Here is a 24,280-nt window from a genome sequence, read left to right on the forward strand (position 1 = left end):
GATTCTCTATCCTATTTACATTAGGCAATTCCAAAGTCAGAAAATCAATCACACAGTTCTGATGCTGCTGTTTGCAGAGGTTCTATGCAGGAATTTTGAAATCTAAGGATGACAGGATGCAATTTTATGAAAGAAGGCACTTGGAGAGCAGACCAAAATTTAAAAAAGGCTTACCACTGATAACTAAGTTATGTTCTGCCTCCTGCCATGTCAAAGTGTTGTTTTAATATCTAAGATCAAATTACTCAATGTTTATAACAATGAAGAAGAATGCAAAATCAGAACCAGGGCTTACACAACTGGTACTTCAAACTACCATTATTATTATTATCATTATCATTATTTTGTCAAAAGAGGGAGTTCTATCATAGAAATGACTGTATGTGGTTGCATCATAACTGTATTTCAGTGGTTTTCAAACTCCTAAGAATTCTACCATATTTGGGGCCAGGGATAGGATATGGAAATCCTTAGTTCTCCCCTTCTGGCTATTGCCTATCCACCATGAAATAAAATTAATCTACAATCAGAACAACATTTCACAGTTCTGGTTAACATACCACATTGCTCCCATTTCCATAGATCACCAGTGAGAAGAACCAAAGGTTTTTGGAAGGACTGACAGCACTTCAGTGACTGAGACCAGGCAACAGCTTCAATTCAATAACATCAGTCAACTCAAAAGCATACAATCATACCGTTGAATTCCAGAATGACATCCTTCTGTCTGTCTTCCATTGGAGGACAAAGAAAAAAATTATTCAAGTAAGAGAAAGTGGGCATTTAAATAAATACACATGATTGCAAAGGTCATGATACTCATTACAGCACCTGCAAGTGAAAATGTGTAGGAGAGGTTTGCAGTGATATTTCAATACAATCAGAAATCCACTGGATTCAGTTTTTTCATTGTCTGCTTTGATTATCACAGGGTGATTTGGCTCAAAGTCTAGTGCTAGATAATAACCTTTAATTTCTTAAACAACAACGTTGCTGTTACTAGTACCATTGGAAGGAAATGTTAAGACCGTGGATTGCTTTCTGCTTAACTTCTGCTACTGGAATGAAACTCCACACTCCTGAGAATACAAAAAGAAACCCTGAAATGACTGTCCATTTCTCTGAACATTTCTTCATTTTTCTTAAAGTGGCCTGAGGCAGATGATAGACTGGCACACGCCTGGAAGGGAACTGTTGATAGCTGTTCGTTGGACAGTTTTAGACATTCATCCAACTGGTTTACTGTTCAAATCAGTTGTTCATTGGACAGTTTTAGACTTTAAGTTGTTCATTGGATGGTTTTAGATCTCCAGAGAGAGACAGAGTGAGCACCAGTTTCTGAACTGTCTCTGCAATAGCTCTTATTCATCTATCCAACATCTCCTCACCATTTCTTTCAGTGTTAAATAGGAGCTCACTACTCAACCTTGATGGCTCAGTTATAAGTCAGGGAACTCTGGTTCAGAAACCTATTCTTCCACAAAAAACAAAAGACCAGCTTTAGCTTACTTGGGAGATAAATATCTGCTGAAATTTCACACTGCTGAAAGTCACCTAACCAGGTCATACACTCTCTCAATTGGAAAAGAAGTTCCCACTTCAGAATCCTCCCAGGAATAGCAATCACATGTTTTCAAAAGCTTAAAGTGCATTCATATGACAAAAATTTAAAACAAACAAAAACATCCATCACCAATAAAAAATCCAAACAAGCAAACCAAACCAAAACCAAAACAGTCCTACTAAGCCAGAAATGTTGAAATTGCAGTTAATGGAGACTGCCTTTCTTCAGAGGGCAAAATCTGTCAGGCCCTGAATGCCAGCTGAGTAGTTACAGTCCTTTTCAAACATCACAGTGTCAACAACCATCTTCATTCCTGAGATCCGTTACAGGATTTGTGGGAGTTTGGGGGTTTTTTTCTGTTCTGTATAAAATCATAAATCAGAACTTCAGTCATTCTTTGCTATGAGAGCCTTGCAATTTTGTGAAACTTGGAGGGGAAGATTATACTCTATGTAACAGTCTGGAAGAGGGCTTACTGTGATCACTTCATTGTAAATGGATGAAATCCCATTGCAGGCTTCTTTTGATCATTTGCATCACACAGCTCAACAAGCCCACCAGCTTGGTGCAAATATCAGTGCAATTGCAGGGACGCGTATAAGTAGGAGAGAAAAAATTGCATTCTTTTGTCATAGCACAGGTGTCATGAACTGCTCACAAAATCTTCACCAGCACAGTTCTCCAAGGCTGATGAGTGCGTGTGGCATGATGGGGAGTGCATGAACAGCTGCAGAAGACAACTGTCATGGCAAAAGGGCCACTTCACATATTGCAGAGTGAAAATAGAGGCTTCTTAGACATCATAGACCTCCTCATCCACGGCAGGACCGACCTCCCCACAGAGCTGGCGGAAGGTGTTCCGCCTCAGGATCTCCCAGCCACGGTGAGAACTGGTTCTGGATGTGCTCCGTGACAGAGACAGAGCAGACATTTCCTTCTTGCACAAGGTGTCCCCGTTGGTTTCCAGCTTTTCTGAACCTTTATCATAGTGATCCCTATCCTGAACCTTAAATGCCTCTGTGTACCGCATAATCTTGTGCTTGTTGGGATCAACCCTGTCTTCAATTCTGGAAGAGGATTAGAAAATATAAACTGAATGAAGCAGAAAAGTGCCGGTTCATCAACAAAACCCCTCCGCAAAGCAAGGCTACTGACACAGATATTCCAGAAAAATCTGCACAGGAAATTGATTATAGGCAGGACGCTAGAGGCTGCTAGCACAGTTATCTCCTAGACCTTCGTCCTCATCACTGACTTCAGTACCTTTGTCTGCCCATGGTTTCCTGTCCTTCCACAAATCCATGGTGATTTGCCCTTTCCATTTTCCCAGCTGTAAGCAATTGGAAGACCTTGATATATGCATTTATTCATATACATGCATATATTAATTTATTTTCTCTGTTCTTGTCTTTCCTCCTCTGATACTCTATGGCTGCCAGCCTCAGGATGTCACTCATCTCTTGCTGAACTTTTATTTAACTGCTCCACTTCCACCAATCCTCTACATTACTTACAGATTGTCTTCTGAATTATTATCTCACACATGTATAAAGAACACCCATGTGATTTGACAGAACTAAATCACAGCACTCTTTCCTCACAGCATCCAGTGAATAATTGGCATTCTCAATTATTCCCCGTGAATTTCTGGGACATTGCTCATGCAATATATTTCTATATTCCGCGCCTTGGACTGAAAGTGTTGCATATTGGCACCACTTTAAGTCTGCTTGTTCTGCCCAGTAAATATGAAAATCCACAAGGCTCAGTTTGTCTGCAAAGCCTGCAGAAAGTCCTGTGCTGGACCAGGAGTTGGAATTTGATGATCTTTGTGGGTCCCTTCCAACTCAGGATATTCTATGAGTCTATGATTCTATGATTCATACAGCCACCACTCCCCCTTCTGGCTTTTTCAGCAAAAGTTTGCACAGTTAGAAAAGATAAATGCCCAAAAGTTATTTCTTTTCTCACCCAGCATAAATATTGATTAAAATCAGAAATAATGAGGAATTTAGTATTATCCAGACTACAGACAGTATTTTAGTTCACTACCTAAACTGAAATCCTGGACCTGTGCCTTTCCCACCTGACACAGTAATTGCAAAGTATAACATATTTACTAAGTTCACTCAAGAAAGGAATTTTAACTTTAATTATTCCTGTTCTGATTTTGAGTCATTCACAGGGCAGCTCATTGCTGTTGAATGTCTGATAGATTGATTCTGCCTTTGCCATTTCATGTATCCAAGGGACAGGGACGGCTGACCAAGCACAGCAGTGAAGTTCAGTGATAGTCATTACAAGAAGTTTGAAAGAAAAATTCAGGTCTTATAATGCATGCAGTTTCTGAGGGTCTGTCCAATGTGACTACTGAAGGCATCAGCTGATTTCACAAGGGAATGTACAGCAGAGCTTTCTGAGGGGGACAGTGCTTGTCTATCTATCAGTCACAGACAGAAAACAGATTGGGGTCTGTATTCTGTAAGCACAGCACTTCCAACACTCTCCAGACCACTGGAAAGGCTTCTTATTAACATCCGTACATTGGGTTCTTCTCCCTGGGTCCTGACATGCGCCCACTGCAAGGGAACTCACCTGAGATACCATCGGTCCCCCAGCCCGAACTCCCGCCCACAGATTCCCGAGCGGGGCCAGAGGCAGCGCGGCAGCTTCCGCTCCAACATCACAGTAGTGGCAACAACCTTTGGAACGAGAAAAAGGAAAATGCTCAGACGAATTAGAAAAAAAAAAAAAAAAAGACTCTCTTTCAAAAATATTTGTTTCATCAGCACCAACCCATACTGTACTACATTACAGCTCCTTAAGGGAAAAAAAACAATTATAGAGTCTATACTCCATTTCAAATAAGGCAGTCACTAACTTAGATTTAACTGTGACATGTTTTGAAGAAGTAATGGTGGTCTTAAAACTCTGTTCCATTTTCTTCCTTTTATACCTCATGGAAACGATGAGGGTAATTAATTGCAAGCTAGAGAAGAGGACAGTATCTATACCCATTTTAATTGTCATCAGAACTTGCCACTGTGGCCACATGACTACATTTTACCATTTGTCTGACTTCTTTCTCACAGAAAAGCAGGGGAAATGGATTTCCTGTTGATTAGCTACAGAACTGTCTGAATTTCTTTGCCTTTTGACCAAGACAGTCAGGCCAGCTTCTTTTAGTGGATCAAAAGACATTTGTGGCCTTCCTGTAATCATTACCTAGTGTTCTATCCCCCTTCATTCAACCCCTATAATTATAATTTGACTCTCAGTTACACAGCAATGTGATTTGCAAAAAAAAAGAGGCAACTTCAATTCTATTTAACAAGAGATTCCCCGCATAGGGAACAAACTTCTAGGGAGCATGAACAACAAAGGCTGATGAGCTTCTAGCTGCTATTTGAAATAAGGTAGGAATGCCCACCTTAACTAGATTACCTGTGCTCTCCAGAGCTCATCCTGCTCATGGGCCACTCTCCAGTGGGTGTCACCCATCATGGCAATTAACAAGTTGAGCATAAGGAGGGTGGCAATGATGGCAAAAGCAAAGTACACCACGCTGTACATAAAGGGCAGGTCCACATCGTAGTTTGCAGGGCCATCAATGATAGTGAGGAAGAGCTCAAAAGTGGTGAACAAGGACATGGGATAGTTGTAGAACTGCCCCAGGTTTTCAGGGTTCTCTGTCTGGAAGATGATGTAAAAAGCTGGAAGAGGAGAAATCAGGAGAAAAAAAAAATAGAGAGTTTAACAACAGGAATCACATTCCAGGAGGAATAACAGAATCCTATAGGAGATTCTGACCAAAAAAATGGTCTGGGCAGGACCTGCATGTGCTTCTATGCAAGGACAAATCACTGATTTGAATCACTGATCTCCATGATAAAATGACCCAAAATTACTTTGATTATTTATTTATTTCTCAAAGTAGTAATTTTTTTCATCCTCAAGAATATAATAAAGCTATGTGTGCTAATCAAATTTTCCAGAGAAAAATATAATAAATGCAGTATGTTCTTAAATCTTGACTTAAAAATACATGGAATTATATGAATTATCCTAGCTTCTACGACCCTGGAAAGAGCAAGAATTGAAAACCAAACTCATGGTTTGAGAACAGAACTCAGTAGTGGGAAAGTGACCATGCTCAGAGAAATACAAGCTAAACATCATCACCAGTTTTCCCAGCTATTCGGAAGTCAACCAGATATTTAATCAAAACCCACATTCTTAATTCATACCAAAGCAGTTGGCAGAGGTAGCATATGGTTATTTTCTCTTTGTAGACTCACCTGATGCAAAGCCTAATATCACCACAGCCATGAGCCAGCAAAAGCGCATGAGATCTCCAAATATCATCTGTAGAGCAAAGACAGAGCCACCATGAGGCCCAGCTGCTCCACCAAGGCACAGTGCCACCCCATGAAAACCTTTTTCCAGATTCTAAGTCCATGAACACACTAAGGGAAACCTTTGCACTAAAGAGAGAATGTGAAAGTTCTAAAACACTCTGTGCAGACAAGAACCTGTCCCTTTGGCATGAATACAAAATTAAGCAAATAGTCCTGAGGGGGGGAAAAAGTATTCCCGCAGTTCTCCCTATCTGCAAAGAGGTGCCAGGACAGCCCATACTTGTTTGCGTCTCACACCTTCTGGATCATGATGGTGAAAGGTCCGAGCATCTGGAAGCCCCGAGCGAAGTACATGACGTTGCACCACCCCAGCACCAGGGCGAAGGACATGGGCACCACCTCCCCAGTCGTGCTGGTGAGGCGCATCACCATGGTCACCAGGATCATGCAAGCATAGGTGATGCTGCAAGGAAGAGGAGACAGCAAAAAGAAGTTCAGTAAAGGAAATATTAGCCGAGCCATTAAGTGAAATAAATCCAGAGAAAGAATACTCTAAAAAAAATGGAGAAAGTGACTCATCTGGCAAAAGAGAGCAGTGGAGAAAATGATAGACAATATATTTATTAAACTTATCATGTTCTATACTTACACAATTATGTGAAAAGGCCCTCCTAGGATTGTTTGTCCAAAGTATTTTGCTGCTCCAACTCTAAGGATATCTGGAATCTAAGAGAGATGTCCTGTTAACTTAAGGACTCAGACAGTTTCCACAACATTACTAATGTCATAGCAACCACCAATATTCACAGGTTCTTAGGGTCAGCCCCATCTCCTTTGATGGATCAATTTCTATGCTACTGTAAAATCAGAATGGTTGAGCCAGGTGGGCCCTTCTTGGGATGAGACAGAGATTGCTGAAAAATCTAAGAATGCTTGGGCAGATTGAGAGACTTGTCACAGAGAGGTGCCTCAGTAACAAGACAAAAAAGACCTTCTTGGGGAACCAAAGGAGTTTGTTATAATTCACACTGTGCTGGTTCTAGACTTAGCCCCAGAGTCCTGACTAAGCACAGGAAGAAGGACTTGTCCTTCTGGAACATACCATAGAATCAAAACCGCACACTGCACTCAAGCTGAGGTCACACCAGTGCAGAGCAGAGAGGGGGCAATCACCTCCTTTGGCCAGCTGGTTACACTGTGCCTGATGCACCCCATATAGGCAGAAAGCTATTTACAAGACCTGTTTTATCTTCAGTTCTTCCTGCCATCATCTTTTGAGCTTTCTCAAAAAAGTTTCAATCTTCTATTTCCTATTATAATAAGATCAAGTGGGGGGTAATTGAGAAAGGGTCCTGTTACAAGCCTGTAGAGTAACTGACCTCCAATTAAATACAAACTTTTCTGTTTATGCGCAGAAATCACTTTACCCAGGAGCCCTAAACGCAGGAATATTTATGGGCGCTGGATGAAGCAACATCTGGGAGTCAGCTGGACCATGGATGGTGCTAACAGGAACTGTGGATTACCCTGCAGACAGTATTTGAGAGTGCAACCAATCCTTCTAATTGCTTCTTCCGCACCTGGAGCCTTACTAGGACATTGCCACAGTCTCTGTCTCATCTAATAGATACTGTTGGCAATGCCTATTGCCATAGACCTATGCTGAAGCACTCAGACTAAGCAAATAAGCCCTACCAAGTAGTGAGCACAAATCCATGTTTGTCTAGTAAATAAAATCTGCCTTGATGAAACTTGAAACTGTATAGCTGTTTCTCTTACCTCAAGGACCAAAATTACTACAGCTCCAATGACTGTGATCAGCTCCCCCACCAGCCTTAGCTCATCCTCATATGCCACATATGATTCCTGAAGAATAAAGTTAATGAAAAGCAAAATTAAATTTTAAATAAAGTGAAAGTAAATTTTAAAAGAGGATGGGGAGGAGAAAGCCTGTTGTTACTTATAATAAACATGAGTAGACCTGGCAATGCCAGAGGAACCAGCCCAGCCACAGCAATGGAGCACAGAGCACACCTCCTATTCCTCCCTGACAAAGGTCAGCTGGCTGAGAGAAGGGAGGAGGACAGCTGCAATAGCTGAGGACTGGGCAAGGATTGGCCTTTCCAGTTAACTAGGTTAGATGGGAATTGCCCAATGGGGCTCTGACTCGTACAGCCACAGTACCTGGAGCATTTTCTGGACATAGACTGTGTTGTCCCTGCTGCTGGTTCTGTTGTCTGTGCGGGGCTTGAGGGGCCGGTAGACGCAGCACATGGTGAAGCAGACCATGTAGAGGATGTAGAACAAGGCCAGGAAACAGAAATAGGGACGACCATACATGTTCCACTTCAGGCTCACCAGCTCCTTCACAGGCGTTAGGTCCAAGATCTGGCGTGCCTGAGGAAGAGAGAAAGGAGGAATTAATTGCCAAAAGCACATTGTTTCATAAACAGCATTTGCAACTTTTCCTGAGAGAGTGTTAACAAACTATTCTCATCTGCCCTATTCAGCATTATGAAACTGAATTTACTTTGCAAAAGTGGAATGATCTAGTGGGCATTGGATTTTCTCAGTCTGACAATAAAGAGCTTTGGAAAAAAGAAATATATTCTGCAGAGAACAGCTGTTGAGTACCAGTGGAAAAGCACATTAGATACTGGAATAAATTTGTCCTCTGTGTAGGAACATAGAACTGAGGATGACAGAATATTCCTGTTAGCACAATAACACAAGTTTCTGTATCAGGCATTTTAAAATAAGAAAACTGAAACATTCTCCTAAAAGATATTTGTACTTTTCTGATGCTCTATGGCTTATGTAAAAATACTGCCTTTTAAGTTTCTGCCCTATTATCTGGATGATAATTAATTGAGTTGCCTATATCAAGCTTTCAGCTTACACTAGAAGACTGACAGAGCACAAGTAGGAGAGACAGGTGTGCTTTACAACTTATGAATTTGAGCCGCGCACTTTATTAAATATTACTAGACTTACCTTCTGTTGTTTAGGGGACCACTGTAGTAAGTGAGAAGAAAATGTGAGTCAAATTGTTGTGACTGGATTACTTTAAAGAAAAACTACTTAATGCACTCTGGATGTTTTTCTTCTCTTGCTACAATGCCCTGTTTCCTCTAAGTCAGCCAAAAATTGCTGAGTGCACAAAGTGCAGGGAATGTTTCCATAAATGGACAAGACTCCAGCAAAACTCTTGAATGGCCTATGAAACATCATAAAGGATCAAAACTGCATGAGAGAGAATCCACCTATGGGTGTTCCGGTTTCTGCAGAAGTCAGCATCCCAGAATTCTTTGCATAGGAGAGTAGATTTCATTTTCAAAGGAATAATACCAATTTGAAGCTTAGTATAATCTTCCCATCTATTTTTTTTTACTTTTCAACCACTTCAGGATCAGAAAATACATCTTAGTACCAATGTATGCATGCATTCCCCTTAATACAAGAGGAACCTGCTTCTGTCTGGGGTCTAAAGGTGCTTCTCTAATCCAATATTGAACTGGGAGAGGAAGATGGGATGGGGTTACACGTGGCATTCTTCTAGAGAGACAGCAAACATTTTGGACCAAACATATCAATTGCAAAAAAGAATTACTAGCTATGCATCAAAAATTGCAACTGCATATAAGGAGGAGCATTCTGGAAAATAAATCACTATATCTCTTGATATTTGGGGACATCTTATCCTCTGAAATTAGGATTCTTGGATCTGCATGCACTATATGAATGTTTTGGGATAAGAGAGGCCCAATATTCTGCTTTCTTTTTAGAATTATGGTTTAGTCTTCTAAAGCAGACAACTTCTTAGCCTGCTATATTTTTTGATAAGGACTGCTTTTCCCTGGATTTCCATATGCATCCCCACTCACAGAAATTTAGAATTTCACATAAGAGCAAATGGGAGCTCCATAGACATAGCAGCTACATAGCTAAGCTCTCCAGAAGCACAAACTTCAGTCAGAAAGGTTACACTAAAATTTTGATAGGTGGAAATAATACAGGATGGGCAGAACTGTGCTAATTGAAGTGTCTTCTGATTCATTTCCTGTCCTGTTAGGATCATTTAAGGTCATTGCAACTGATGGGGTTGTGTACCTTGAAAGTACTAGGGAGATCTGTCAAAGCTTGCCATTACACTCAGCTATTTTTGTCTTATTAATCCCTTTACAAGCTTTTGAGCCTACAGCAGAGATAATTCACCCACTTTGTTTTGAGTCATAACCTGTCATTAAATGAAGGGAATAATAACAGCGAGTGGTTTTTAAATGCACTCCAGTTTAGGATTTCTGAATGTACTCCTGTCTCACAGGGATATTCTGAGAGTTAATCAGTATCACAGGTACAGGAAGATACTTGCTAGAGCTACTCTACAGGTTCTTAGTGTATCTTTGAGCCTGCTGAGAGAAACCCTTTTCTGTAGCTTGTTCATGTCTAGTTCTTTCAATAACCTTCAATTTTCACACCTCAGAAGAAAGTGTACGTAAAGCATCAGATGTAGCCACACCATTAATAAACCCCCATACTTCATGTGTCCTCTGCAGCTCATGGTACAAAGTCCTTGCTCTATGGATTGCATCAGTGAGCTTGAACCCTCAAACTCATCATTATTTCCCTTCTATAATCACCATGGTCTGCACACAGAGTGCATGCAGTGCAGTACCTCTCTCTTCTTGGTGGATACTATGAGCTCAAGGAAGGACTGATCTTCAGCCCAGGAGTCAATCTCTGTGATATCATACAGCACAGTGCTCAAGGGGCCAAAGGACCAGAGATTCTGCTTCCGCTTCTGCATAAGGTATTGAAACATCTGAGGAGAAAAGAACGGAAGCAAGGATATCAGAATCTTTCCAGTATATAGTGTATTTGCAATGAGAACAAATAAAGTTGTTCAAAACCCTCAATTAGGACGTGCTTTCCTTCAACTTGGTAGCTGTTGTGGTTCTCATATCTCTTGGGAACAATTACTGCAGGTTAAGAAGTGGAAGAAATTTTTCTGATTCCCATTTGATTATTAGTTCATGCTTGACGTAAAGGATGAGTTATTTTTACTCTATATTCTAATCAAACTACTAAAGTTACTTGACACAGTTATAGTTCCTGACAATAGACTTAAGATGGAATTACATGTTGATTAGGAAAAAAATGTTTTAATACTCTTCTACAAGACATCAGAAAAGAGGTGTGACAAGGGAAATGATCCTGTCCCTTGTGAATCTACAGAAGAAACACTAACTAACTTTGACTTCTCAGTGAGTGGAAGGATGAGGGTTTGCATTAAATGCTAAGATTTTGTCTGTGAATAAATGCCTGTGGGTATCCAAAGAGGTTTCTCATGTGTCACTTTTAAAGTAATGATATCTAGACAATAATTTCTGTGAGCCTTTCAAAAAATTACTTGGGTTAAATGTGTTGGTTAACACCTGTTTAACTCAAATGCTCCAAAAATTGGGGAAAATATCTATTCTGTAAGCATTCATTTCTTTCATTAGGGTAAAGAAATTTCTTATAAGGGTTTTTGGGACCTACATAAGACTTCTAGAAAAAAAAATCTTGTTACAAGTTACCCACTAGGAACATGCACAAACACCCTTGCTCTCAATGATGTTATTTCAAGGTCTCCATTTCTTTTGCACAGAGGTACCAGTGTCACACAAACTCACCACAGTGTTGCCTTCAACTCCAGCCAGTTTGAATGGACTAAGCCCCTCATTGTTAGGAATCAGTTCAAGTGACCCTGGTCCCTCTTTGTTCCTGTCATAGGAAAGTATCAGGCTGTACATGTGGCAGGCAAACGTCTTATTAGGCTGGAGAACCAGGATGTGAAGAACAGTGTTACCTATGAAGGAAGCAGACTGGATGAAGCATCTGGAATAGCCCAGCCCTGTGCAAAGACTGAGAATGGACTGATGGCTTTTATTTTCCTCATATCCCTCATCCCACAGCTGTTTCTAGTGAGAGAAGAATATTTGCATGCACGGATGACAGCCTGAATTAAAATGTCCAGATCCACTCTGTGCAATTCACTGAGCCCCACAGCACATACCCAGAGAATCTTGAGCCTTAATGTCAGCTCCATTTTCAATGAGCAGCTGCACAATTTCCTCATTTCCCACACAGGCGGCAAATGATAAAACATGTTCTCCTGAAATGAAAGAAATGGGGAGAAACAGCATTAGGGATCCAGGAGGTAGGGGAGGTTGAAGCATGCTGAGGAAAAGCTATCCATGCTATGAAGCCACAGGATATGAAAGGAGGAGTTACTTTAGGTAACTTGTAAACTTCCTGCCCCACTTCTCATCCTAATCAGAAAGGTTAAAGAAGACCCATCCAACACAACACTAAAAGGAAGAAATGCTCTTTTCAATGGTTTACCTCCATAAGAAGGTTGACAAGTAATTAGCTGCTAGGAAGACACTAAATTACAATTTTTATACAATATATGTATTTATTTGCAGACATGCCAATCTATAAAATGTGTATTGTTTGTATTCACATAGCATTCACACACTCAGAGGAAGTCTCGCTCTCTGCTAAAAGGTGTATCTCTGATGACACTTGCAGATAGGATCCTCTGCTTATCCACTTTAGATGGGGACTAAAGTAAGGCTCCCCATGTCCCCTCAGCACTCTGCTGGTTCCCTCCTATAGCAGCAAGGGGAGAAGTTAAGGCTGTACCAAAATAGAAAAGGTTCTGGGAGCTGCGCCTGAAGAAGTGCCCCGTGGCCCTTGCTGTGCTGGCATTGGCTCCTCTCTTCAGCAAAGCCTTCACCAGCATGGTGTTCTGGTTGGCTGCTGCAATGTGGAGAGCTGTCTGCCCTGCAAGACACAGAAACAAAACCATGCCTTTCAAGAAAGCAACTTCAGCCTGATCAGCAGCCTGCAGTTCACGTGTTAGTCACGGTAAATGGACAGCAGCTACAGGAATTGGCTTTGAGGTTATCCCTGTTGTGTGCAAAGTATTATGCTAGAGATTTTCCAGAGGTTCCGTTCTACTTATATATTTTCATTAATTTATTAAAACTGACTTTAAAATTGCCAAAAAAACCCAACAGGGTGCATTCTCTAGATTTTTTTTTTCTAGGAAAAATCAAGACATGTCACTCTCTCCTGGGAAGCAAACAGAAAGTCATGAGATTGACTGTGCTTTCCTTCATAAGAAATGAAGATAAGGTCAAGATGAAACTCCAGAAGACTTTCTCTTATCTTTCAAACTAGGCTTCAGAGTTTTAAAAATCCCATTATTGTTATTTTGTTGTTTTTGAGATTCAGACTGGAATTTCTGTCTAGTCAACCAGAAGCATTCTTTAAAACTCTGGGTAAGAGTCTAGCTTCAAAAGCAGTGGCCACATTTCTCATTTTCTCAACCAAATAACTACTTTTTCTCCTTTCAAGGGAAGTCAGGCAGATATCCCTTTTTTACAAACAAGTATGTCAGAAAGCAAACTGTATATATCCTTGCAATCCTTTTCCAATCCCTTGCAATTCCCTGGTCAAGGCCTTTGCATGTTTGCACATGTGTACTCATGTTTAATATAATTCCACCTTCCAAGAAAAGTCAGAAGCCTTTTGCATGTTGGTTTTGCTGCATAACAGTTCAGCAACATATTGAACCAGGGACCGTATAAGCCATTTTCCCAAATGTACAAGTAGTACTTCCTCTCCCCTCCTGCAGGGAATCCTGCCCATCCTCATTCCCAGTGACATTACCTTCATAAAGTTCTGATGTCATCCTCTCATTGATAAGCTCAGGAGCTGCTTCCATCAGAGCCACTGCTGCCTCCAAGTTATCATACATGGCAGCGATATGAAGGGCAGTCTCTCCCACCGCACCTAGAAACGGTAGGAAAAGCATGAGAATCATCAAAACGTTCAACTGTACAGAAAGCAGGAAAAAAAAAAAAGGCAGAAATAGATTCACTGAGGTGGAGTATTACAGGAGGGCTATGTCCTCCCCTGAGTAGTGCCTGGTACAGCCACACAACTGCACATCTCTGTCCTTCACTTCAACAAAATCTGAAAACTGAGCAGAAACTTCAGGTGTCTGTAAGGGACAGCTGACCTCAGGCATGAAGTGAATAAGCACAACCAAGTCAGAAAACTCACTTTGTTGCAAAGCTGCTGACATAGAGTTAAGTCATCTGAGTCTGCTGAAGCAAATGTTTTAGCAAACTAACAAACTTCTCACTGTAGGAAGTTCTTGCCTTTCACAGAAAACCATTTTTTTCAAGTAATCCCAGTTACCTCTCTGATAGATATCACATGTTCCGTCAGTGAGAAGCTTCCTAATGGCAGCAAGGTTGTTCTCTTTGGCAGCCTGGAGGAGTGGGGATTCCCAGATCCTGGAGTCAAGAAAAAAGTGGCTGATAAGGAACAAAGTCAAACACACAGTGCCTCTCTCCAGAGCTAGCATGGCCTTTGCTCGAGACAGTTTGTATCCTGAACATTTTCACTGAAAAATCAGCAATGCACATCTACCATCTGAGGTATGCTTTGAATGCATCAAAAGAGGGAAAAAAAAAAACCAAAACCAAAGAAAACCAACAAAAAACCCCAGGAAAAAGCAGAGCAGTGCAATTCTAAAAACACACTGAAGTTCATCATCTCTAGGCTTACTGGTGCTGAGCCATATGGTGGCAGCAGAGGGAAAGCTGCCTAAACCAAAATGTTTATTGTTTTTATATCCCACTTTTTGAGGCACAGAAATAGTGAATGATGGGTCATTGAAGCCCTTCTGCAAGGAATTATCTCAGGAGCCAGAAAAAGCCAGTTGCTTCCTCACACAGCACAATAAATTAAGAAGAGATTGCTGTCTGATTTGCTCCCATAGTGGATAGAAAAGGGAAAACAGGAATTCCATCTGTATCCTGGCAGCACTTCCTGTAATTAAGAGACTGAGTTCTGAAATGTAGTTCTTCCACATACAAAGTTATGGAGAAAAAATTGATAGCTTAGCTATACTACTTTTTTCTCTTTTTTCTCTGAGAGAACTGAGGAAATTGTCAAGAACTGAAATATGTTCATGTCCTGGGAAAGAGCATGTGCTCAAACAAGTTCCAGACAGAGTGGTTCACTTGTAGCTGAAGCATGCCCTCGAGTCTTCCATGAGGATCTGGATTATTTGAGTGTATCTTTTGGGCTTGATGAAGAATTTATAAGTACAGCCACCAAACCTCACTGCAGCAAGGGCTTTGGAAGCAAACAACAGGTGAAGGGAGGTGACCCTCCCCCTCTACTCAGCTCTGGTAATGCCATACCTAGAGCCCTGTATCCAGGTCTTAGGATCTTCAGTACAAAACACAGATGGAGCTACTGGAGAGAGTTCAGCAAAAGGCAAAAAATGATAATGGAATAGAACATCTCTCAGATGAGGAAAGGCTGAGAGAACTGTGACTGTTTAGCCTGGAAAAGAGAAGGCTCCAGGTAGTGTTCCTATCCATTTGTGTAAGTACCTGAACAGAGCTTGCAGTGTTTGTTCAGCATCCAAAAAAGGTTTGCCAATGTTCGAAATCATGAATTGACCACACAAAATTTTAAAAAGAACAAAATCTACAAAATTGAGGTAAATATTTCTGTTGTCCTTGAGTATTTTCAGGTCCATCTTTTAAATCATAAATTGAAAAATGATTTGAAGTGGGCTTTTAGATTTCTTGATTTTATACAAATAAAGAATTACAAGTATCCATATTCAGGAGATAAATATTAAAAGGGAAGAAGCCTCTCAAACCAAAAGAAAAAATTTATGTCTCATGAGTTTTCAGTATGAAAGAGATTCCTTTCTCCCAAAAAGACAAGGTCAGTTTTAGATCTCTGTTCAAATTAAAATTTTGTGCTTTTATCTCACCTCTGCTGTTTTCTAGTACAGATGTTTAATTTGATCTTAATTATCTAGCGTGGCCCAGGTCAGGCTGCAATGTGTGATGTGGAATAAGTCTAAGGATTACCGTAGAAAATGAAAAATTCAAGCTGATATGAACCAGCCCTTGTTTTTCTACCAGCCTCTATCTGGTATCCAGTCCCTTTACTACAACCTAGCAACTGGCAATAATTGTCTTAAGGACTCCTCCCAAAAAGCCACGTGGAACAAATACATTAGTCAAACCATACACCTGCAGATACACTAAATGCTTCCTCCTGGTGATGTTCCATGTATTCTGGCATTATTTAGTTACAAGATTTTGGGGATAAATCCTACATAAAGCAATAGGCGCCTTGCATTAAGTGGTAACACTGAAGTGAGAGTACATTACCTGTGAATATAACTCTGTTATAAGCCACAATTAAACCCACATCAGAGACACAGAGAATATGAATGGCCATTGCAAAAAATGTCTTCCTGCAGCTCAGACATCTTAAATACAGGACAGTTTAACAATAAAACAACAGGAAAGCAGGTAACATGAATTCTGTGGCTCACAGGAATATGTATTTCTTGCTTTAAATTATCTTATGAACAACAAGATATTGAATCTAAAAGAAATTTGTATGCTATTATCTCTGACTTAATCCACTTGAAATGTGACAGTTGTGTTCTCCTTTATAGTGGAAAGAAACTGGAGATACTTGAGAAAATTTGGGGGATAAAGCAAAACAAAAAATATCGGAATTATACAGATAAATAGAAATCATTTGAGTAAGTGTAAATTAAGGGACATGGGCTACAAGTAATCGAAGCATACCTCAATATCATGTTTACCATTACACAAAATGAGCACTTCCTATCACCAAAAACACCGCATTATCCAACTCTCTAAAAACTAAACTAGAAAACCCCTGAAAAGCAGAGGAGAAATAAAAGCACTCCCAATAAAAAGAACCGTCCTCAACAAATCAGGAAGCCATTCTGAGATATTTTTATATGTCCTTCACACTCTTAGTTAGGGAAGTCTTCCTTCTATAGCTTACTCATGCGTCAGTTTGATTACTAACTAATGACAAGATGATTTGATGAGGAGATTGCATCTAGGATCAAACAAACAGGAACTAAATGAAGAGGCACTCTAAGCAAAAGTCTTAAGATTCGGTGTTAGTGAAGTCAGCTTGCCACCTCTGCCACTATTTTGGCTAAGAAAGACTCTGTGGTTCTGGAAAAGACAAGTTTCAGAGGCAGGAAGTGGGAACGAGGTGGGGTTTCAATAGTATAAACAATGCTACAATTAATATGTTGATACTTTACTGGGTAAGCCTTTATCCCTCAAATGACCTCAGAGAGAAGGAAGGATTGGGCAAGAGACGACACGGGAGGACACAAACACAGTATCTTTCTCTCAAAAATTACCAAAGTTCTTGTAAACAACTAATTCAATCCCGATACTGCTATGAGGAAGGCACCTAAAAAATACTATGCTCAGGTTTTGGAAACTGAGGGCAAAATTGTCAAACATTTCTTCTTATTGCAGCAACCTCCAACTGGGCTTAAAATGCCAGACAACTCAGGCCAAAGAGCAAACCAGAAGAAGAACTCAGAAATGCTGGCAAATGTCATGGCACACTGCTTGTGAAGTCTCAAAGGTTTGTGAGTTACATGTTCCTGGCATATGCTTTTACTCTCATTTAATTTTCTGTCTCAGAATTGGGGAAACATTTTAACCTCATTTAAAACATACCATTCTAATTATCAACTAATTTTTAATACATTGCAGCAATGTACTGAGCATATAAATGTCAAAAACTAGGGGAAGCAAATTTGCTAATATAAAAAATTAAATGAAGTCACCTGAATTTAGAACCTTCAAAACATTTTCAATTATTTAACTTCTGCATATTTAACCAACTGTCTTTCTGACAGATCAAACACAGCACTGAGTTTTGCATTTTACTACTTGGGCCCCTTTGAGTGTCAAAGCAGCAGCTGGCAAAATCTGTAACTTAAGTCTCTTAACAGAGCTGCCTACAGTAGATGCTTAGCTTCCTGAAAGTACCATTATGTCATTGAACAGTGAGGCTGGCTTTCAGAAAATGATTCAGCAGACATTTCCAGGCACCTTAAGAAGACAGTTCAGCACACATCTAAGTTAAGCTCCTCTTCTAATGCTGTTCATCCCCTTCAACAGCTATGGAATCAAGGAACACTAAGCCCCTGATTTACCCAGCTAAGTGAAGTTTGTAACACTAGGCAGACTGGATGTTGCCTTACAGGATCAGTTTAGGCTAAGCACAGCTCGATAGCAAACCAGTAATTCTGAGGGGCAAGGAGAACCCCAAGAGCATCCACTTGGATGTGCTCCTGGGTTCTTCGTGCTGAGCTAAGGAATGTGTCAGTGTGGAGGCATTAGTGAGCCTTGGTCATGCCTTACTATCAGCCAGTTTTCTTCACAGGTGATTCCATGAGGTGCTCAGGAAGCCGTGAGCTGTTTTTCCAATACAGGTGAGGGCAAAATCAGGAGCACCCGAAAATACATTGTGAAACAAAGAGAAGATAAAATGTAGGTCAGATTCTGACTGAGGGAGTCATGTAAAACAGTTCTAAACAAGGTTAAAGATTTCACAAGCACTTTCTGCTGGTAATATGTACCCTTTTAGCTTCTTAAGCAGTTCTTTTGGAGTGCAGCCTGCTCATTTCACTTATGGAGAGATACAGAATGCAAAGACTAGTAAATAAGTCCTAATTTCATTATAAAAAGAAGAATTTGGGTTGCTATGATTATTCTTTCAGAACAGGGAAATATGTTAAATATGTGAACTGTCTGGACAACAACCAATCTGAAGATTCTATTTTCTATTTCACGACTGAACTCACCAGAAATGCAATGAAGCATCTCTTTCTGTTCTTCCCTTATCAGATTCTACAACTTCAATCATTTACTATATGGAATTTCCCCATTCTTTGCTCTAATTTAAGTTTGGTTCCAGCTTCAAGCTTTATGCCCATAGAGAGTCAGTTCCTGGGGTTCTCAAGTGGTTATTTTAACCTAAGCTATAAATTCATCATCAGAATATTATATTAGCTTTCTCTTCTTTCCCTGTTGTGCTCAGAATACCCATGCCCCAGAATGAATCATGAAAATGCCAGAGGAGATTCATCTTCTCCCTCCCTTCTGCTAGCATGTGCATGTAAATGTGAGAAAGCCTTCAGGAGCACACAGGGCTGCTCAGAGGAAGCCAACCAGCTGAAAGAGGATCAAAGCAATCACCTAGCAAGATGCCAAAGGAGGAGTTAGGGAATAATTGCCCCGAGTGAAAAGGAGCCAGATAACAGGGGCTTGGACAATCGACAGGGTCAGCAAAACTTCTTCAGCACCAGCAACAAGACTCAGCAACTGGGACCTCTTGCTCATGTATGTCAAAGCCCCTTCAGCTGAGAGTAAACAGAGCTTCTCTGGAAATAAATTAAACAGGTTAATAATTGCCAATGTTACTAGACAAGAAACTGATAGGGAATTCTTATCCTGTCAGATATTTAACTATCTGCCACACAAAGCAATAGAAATCTTGATCTGTCATTTCCAGCAGGGCATTCTGCTTGCATTAACATATTGTTTTATTATAATTCTGCATCTGAGAGCATTGTAAGAATAATCTCATGCTAGAACTGTTTTAATGGTTCAGAAGTTGTTAGTTGTTATTTATTATCACTGAAGCAGTCATAAAAGAAATTTTTTCTCTGATGTACTTCCAGCCCTTCTCAAGAGGGATTTTCTTGCAGTTTTATTGCAGGTTGTGTTCCTCACCCTGTGTTTAATAAATTTTTTTCTAACAGCTTTTTAATTTGGGGGCTGGAGGGGTGGTTCAGGGCAAAAATTTCATGTTTTCTTCTTTGTGTGGAAACCTATGGCCAAGTTTAGGAAATCAAATAACTTCCTAAGTCTATGAGCCTGAGATGCATCTTAGGCTGAGATTGGGTGTGTACGTCTGTGCATTGCTGGGGAAACATGACTTCTGGAGGATCTTTCCACTTGTGAAATTAGGGAGACTGTTTTCCATTATTAGTCTCAAAACTTTCATTAGGATGAAGGTGTATCAGTAGAATAAAAGACCAGAAATCCTGCTATTGATGCTTTTGATTTTATTTCATGCACAGCAGCCAATTGTTCTTTGCATCTTGACTACTCAGAAGCACTGTTGTTGAAACGAGCTATAAATGAAGTGCTGGAACTGAAAGCTGGCATCTTTATTTGACTGTCACTTTTGGGAGCAAACAAACCAATTAATATTGACAGGCATTGCGGATTTTAAGACAGGACAATCCTACGTTAGATTGTGGGATGACAACTCAGTAATGTTGTTTAGCCAAATGAACAGCCAAACTATGGGAACATCTCATTCACTGCCAGCTTTTGGTAGTGAATGATTTGTGTGGAAGTTGCAGGCTCTCTGTGTCCCTGCACAGCTCTTAAACAAACCAGCTCACCTGCATTAGGCTGAGCTGCTTCCTTATTTGTGCCACATTTGTTTCCGGGGTAAGCAAAGCACCTTGCTAATATGTCTGGGACACTAAAGAGCCACTAAAGAATGTGGAAACCAAAGGTTTTGTTGTGACATCTTTGGAATGACCATTGCTCTCTGCAAGTTATGCAAGTTGTGCTTTGCTTGCTATTAACCAATCAAAGTTATAATACAGACAACAGAAGAGGAAAAATACTACATCACTGTTATACATTAACAAGTACTGTTACCATGTACTCACGTGTTCTAATTTATATATTGCTCATACAGTGCAATTCTCATTGGGTGGATTTTCTACAGTCACATTGTAGAAGGAATTTGTTCACATTTCCTTGGAAACTCTTGCACTGAAAATAATTCCTAGAGGATCTATTGCACTGTGACAGACATGTGATCCTTCTTCACCTCTATCAGGCCCAAATTTTCATAAGCATTCATCTTTCTGTTCTCCATCATTATCAATTATGTTGAGGGATTATGTTCATATGCTTCAGGCTCTGCAGATCCCAGAGTTTGCTTCTAGAGGATTCTAGAGGGCACATATGAGATGTGACCACTGTCCCTGGGACTCCACATTGAGCTACAGGCTGTTTAAAAAGGAGAGTCTTCAAGAGAGAGAAACCAGAAGATTAAGGCCAAATAAACTCTAAGTCCTCTTCAGTGTTAGGAGATTGTATTGCATTTTCTGAACCTGGATTCCCCTGGGGGAATATTATAGAGTGCAATATTAACCCCTTTCTGTGTATAATGCTGAGATCTACTGGTAGTAAGATTCAAAGGACTGTTTCACACCAAGAAAGAGAATTAACATCAATGCCAGGGAAGGTGACAACTACCAAAACAATCAGTTTTCAGGTATTATCACCAGCCTCAGACAGGAAAAAAAAAAGCCTTGTTCTTCTCTTGCAGACTTTCTGTGTGTGAACCGAGAATGCCAGTTAAACAGTAACATATTTACCACTGGCTTTCAATAAGACAATAGTAGAATTCAATCACTGCTAATTACTGTATTTATTCCAACACCATTTTCACTAAGAAGAACTCAAGCTGAAGCCACAACACTGCAGTTCTGTACCACAAAATGACAGGACATAGTAAAAGCCCTTTTGGCTTGCAACAGTTTTTCCACAAAAGCAGAGGTTTCGCAAGAATAGTTCCCACACACCAGTCACCAAAGGTCTTCCTGCTGTGTTTTCTATCTGTACATAAGTAAAAATGTGAAAGCAATAAAACCAATCCTCTGCAAAATGTTCATTTTTTTTTTCTCTCCTCAAACTCTGAGCATCCCTGGGGACAAGAAAGGAAAGAGTAGGATAATAGGAGAAAGAGCTGGTCCTGTCCCTCTTCAGCAAAAGATTTTTTCACATATTGGCACCACATAATTTGTGACCAAATAGCAGGAGGCTAATTTGTGTTAGTTAAAAGCTGTGGGAAATATATAGACCTAAAATGGAAGGGAACAATCACATCCCCACGCAACCCTGATTTCACAGGGAATATTATGCACACTGCATGTGCTTTACAGAGAGCTTTATAAAGAAGCACAGAAAAGTTTACTTTGGGGCCAGTGGGATTGCACTGCAGTGATCTAAAATAAGTTTATGCAGAAGAGTTTGTATGACTAACATTTTTTATGTTTTCCTCCATTAACACACAAGACGTTCATGGGCCTGTAGCACATGACTCATGAGGACCAATAAGCAAAGAAAAGTGGCAATCTAACAGGAGCCTGTGAAAGGGAGCAACAAAAAGGAAGGGACCAAACCCCTCTTCGCAACAGCAGATGGTAAACAAGGGACAGGAATATCATCAAAATCAGGTTGAATATTTGGGAAAAAACAAACAAACAAACAAACTCTTTCACTAGGAGGTTACTACAGCACTGCAGCAGGTACCTAAAGATATGGTGGAATCTCTGTCCTGGGAAGCTTTCAAGAGTGAGCTAGACAGAGCTTAAGCAATGTGATCTCTTGCTGGCAAGAGTTCAGCTTCAAGTGGGAGGTTAGATGGAGATCAGCAGAGCTTCCTTCCACATCTCTTTGACTTAAAAATATGAAGATAATGTTCTAATAATAAAAATTAATGTATTATAATTTATTACTAATCAGTATTAATTATTAGTATGTAATCAATATAATTAATTTGATGTATTAATATATTTAAGGTTCTATTTTGTATTCATTTGGATCTTACAGAATCTGCTGAGAACTTATTTTTCAGTTACCTGTGATGCTTTTCATGAACACGTCAAAATGTAAACACTTTAGCATTCCACAGAAACACTGTCGTTCCCATTGTCCCTCCCATTTTAAGTGTATTTAAGTCCCACTGCCCTGAAGTAAACTGGAACAGGCTTTATTACTTGGTCAGAAGCTAGATAACAATACAATTCTTTCCCTAAAGGTGTACTTTTGTCCCTCTTGATCTGCTTCTTTGCATATTTCTATACATATATGTACATATACTTATGTATAGATAGATTTTGTCCCACACAGTCACCTTTTTGTCCCCACAGATGTTCAGAGTTATGCATGGAAAGAAAAAACAGATTTTACAAGCAACTGGAAGCAATTTGTTATTTGAGTAGTGCAGCATTTGTGCATGCAGAAATGACAATGAAAAGCAGATCCAGCTGTATTTCCATTAATAGCCCCACATTTCTGTGTGCGGAGGGAGCAGCCCTGCACAGCAGTAACGAAAAGCCTTCAGTGCTCACATGGGAAGACACAGCCAATCCTCTGGACAATCTAAGGTCCAAGAGGAGTCACTGTACATGCCGACACCAAGGTCAGAGGTCTGAGAAACCACAGTCTGACCCAGGAGCTGACTGACCCCCCAAAACGCTCAACAACATTAAGCCTACTCTATCCCACAGTAAGAGCAACCTTTAGAGAGACAGAAGGCAAATCTTGACAAAAAAAGCGCCACTATTTCAGCTGACTGCAGCCTATGCATCACACACACTCCTAAAAATAATAATAATGTTAATGATAATGATGACAATAATAACAACAATTAAAAACAAACCTTCATGATTTTCCTGTGAGCTTTACCAATGAAGCAGGAAAGACAAGAGAATACATTATTAATTTGTGACTGATGTCCTGCACTCAGGGTAATTCAACTGCAACCTGGTAAATCTACCTGTGAAAGCAGATAAGATTGGAACTCCAGAAGCATTCCACCTTGAAAGAAGAAATCTGATAGAGAAAAGTGCTCCAGGGTTGTTTAAAGTTTATCTACTGGCAGAAAAGCCTAAGGGGGAAGAGTGAGAATCAGCTACAGGGAAAGCAGCAGAAGAAAGAGAAGACAAGAAGGCTGAAGTGCACCGTACCTTTTCTGCTGGAGTAAGTAGATTTCATCCAGATGTTTATCCCAGGATTTCTTGCCTTGCAGCTTCTGACTTAGTCCATTCCATATCCGGGAATAGAAGGGATTGTTCTCCCCAAATAAAGGTACCCCCATATCCCGTCCCCTTTCCTCTCTTGCCTGAAAGCCAGCAATCCCCACTTAGGGAAAAAGTTAGGGAGGGCTCACTGCAGGTCACCGCTCCTCCGCCCCCAGTTACTTACAGAGGAGACTGTCAATCAGCTGCATCAGCTGATCACAGTCCCTGTAAAAACACACAATAAAATCACTTGTTCCTAGCAGACCATACCTTGAGCCTCATCAATTACTTAGTTTCCAAAATAGCCCAACCCAAAGGTGTGTCTGATTTGGAAGTAGCTCGCCAGCAGCCTACCCCTCAAAAAGACCCTGCACAGCAACTGAAGAATTCATACAGCATCAAGGTCCTAGGCTTGTACTATTTTGATTCTGATATCTAGGCTTTAGAAGCCATCATCCTCCTTTTGTATCTCTGAATTCCTCTGGAAAGCAACATGTAAGCAATTTTGAAATAGACAGCTGAGCAAGCCAGGCAAAACACCTTTAAGGTGAGTGAACATGTGGGAACGTGCCC

General features: G+C 40.3%; 1 protein-coding gene across 1 annotated transcript; it reads right to left on the minus strand.

Annotated features, from left to right (window-relative positions):
* Nucleotides 1-2,357: 2,357 nt before the first annotated feature.
* LOC131080190 (transient receptor potential cation channel subfamily V member 6-like) lies at nt 2,358-23,784 on the minus strand. The gene is made up of 15 exons (XM_058018325.1): nt 23,654-23,784; nt 14,179-14,276; nt 13,645-13,767; nt 12,613-12,753; nt 11,981-12,079; nt 11,598-11,773; nt 10,598-10,744; nt 8,107-8,319; nt 7,702-7,788; nt 6,572-6,648; nt 6,220-6,385; nt 5,863-5,929; nt 5,009-5,277; nt 4,160-4,266; nt 2,358-2,631 (listed from the first exon to the last, which is right to left on the minus strand). Exons 1-15 carry the CDS (start codon nt 23,782-23,784, stop codon nt 2,358-2,360), a joined length of 2,175 nt encoding a protein of 724 aa, XP_057874308.1.
* Between the last annotated feature and the right edge of the window lie 496 nt (nt 23,785-24,280).

Source organism: Melospiza georgiana, chromosome 2 (genome assembly GCF_028018845.1).
Source record: "Melospiza georgiana isolate bMelGeo1 chromosome 2, bMelGeo1.pri, whole genome shotgun sequence".
Lineage (NCBI taxonomy): Eukaryota > Metazoa > Chordata > Aves > Passeriformes > Passerellidae > Melospiza > Melospiza georgiana.

Coding starts and splice junctions, on each gene's coding strand:
- LOC131080190 (XM_058018325.1), bottom strand. CDS start 23,784: ATGGGGGTACCTTTATTTGGGGAGAACAATCCCTTCTATTCCCGGATA. Junction 7,789..8,106: donor ATGTCCAGAAAATGCTCCAG/GTACTGTGGCTG, acceptor TTTATTCTTCAG/GAATCATATGTGGCATATGA. Junction 5,930..6,219: donor TCACCATCATGATCCAGAAG/GTGTGAGACGCA, acceptor TTTGCTCTACAG/ATGATATTTGGAGATCTCAT.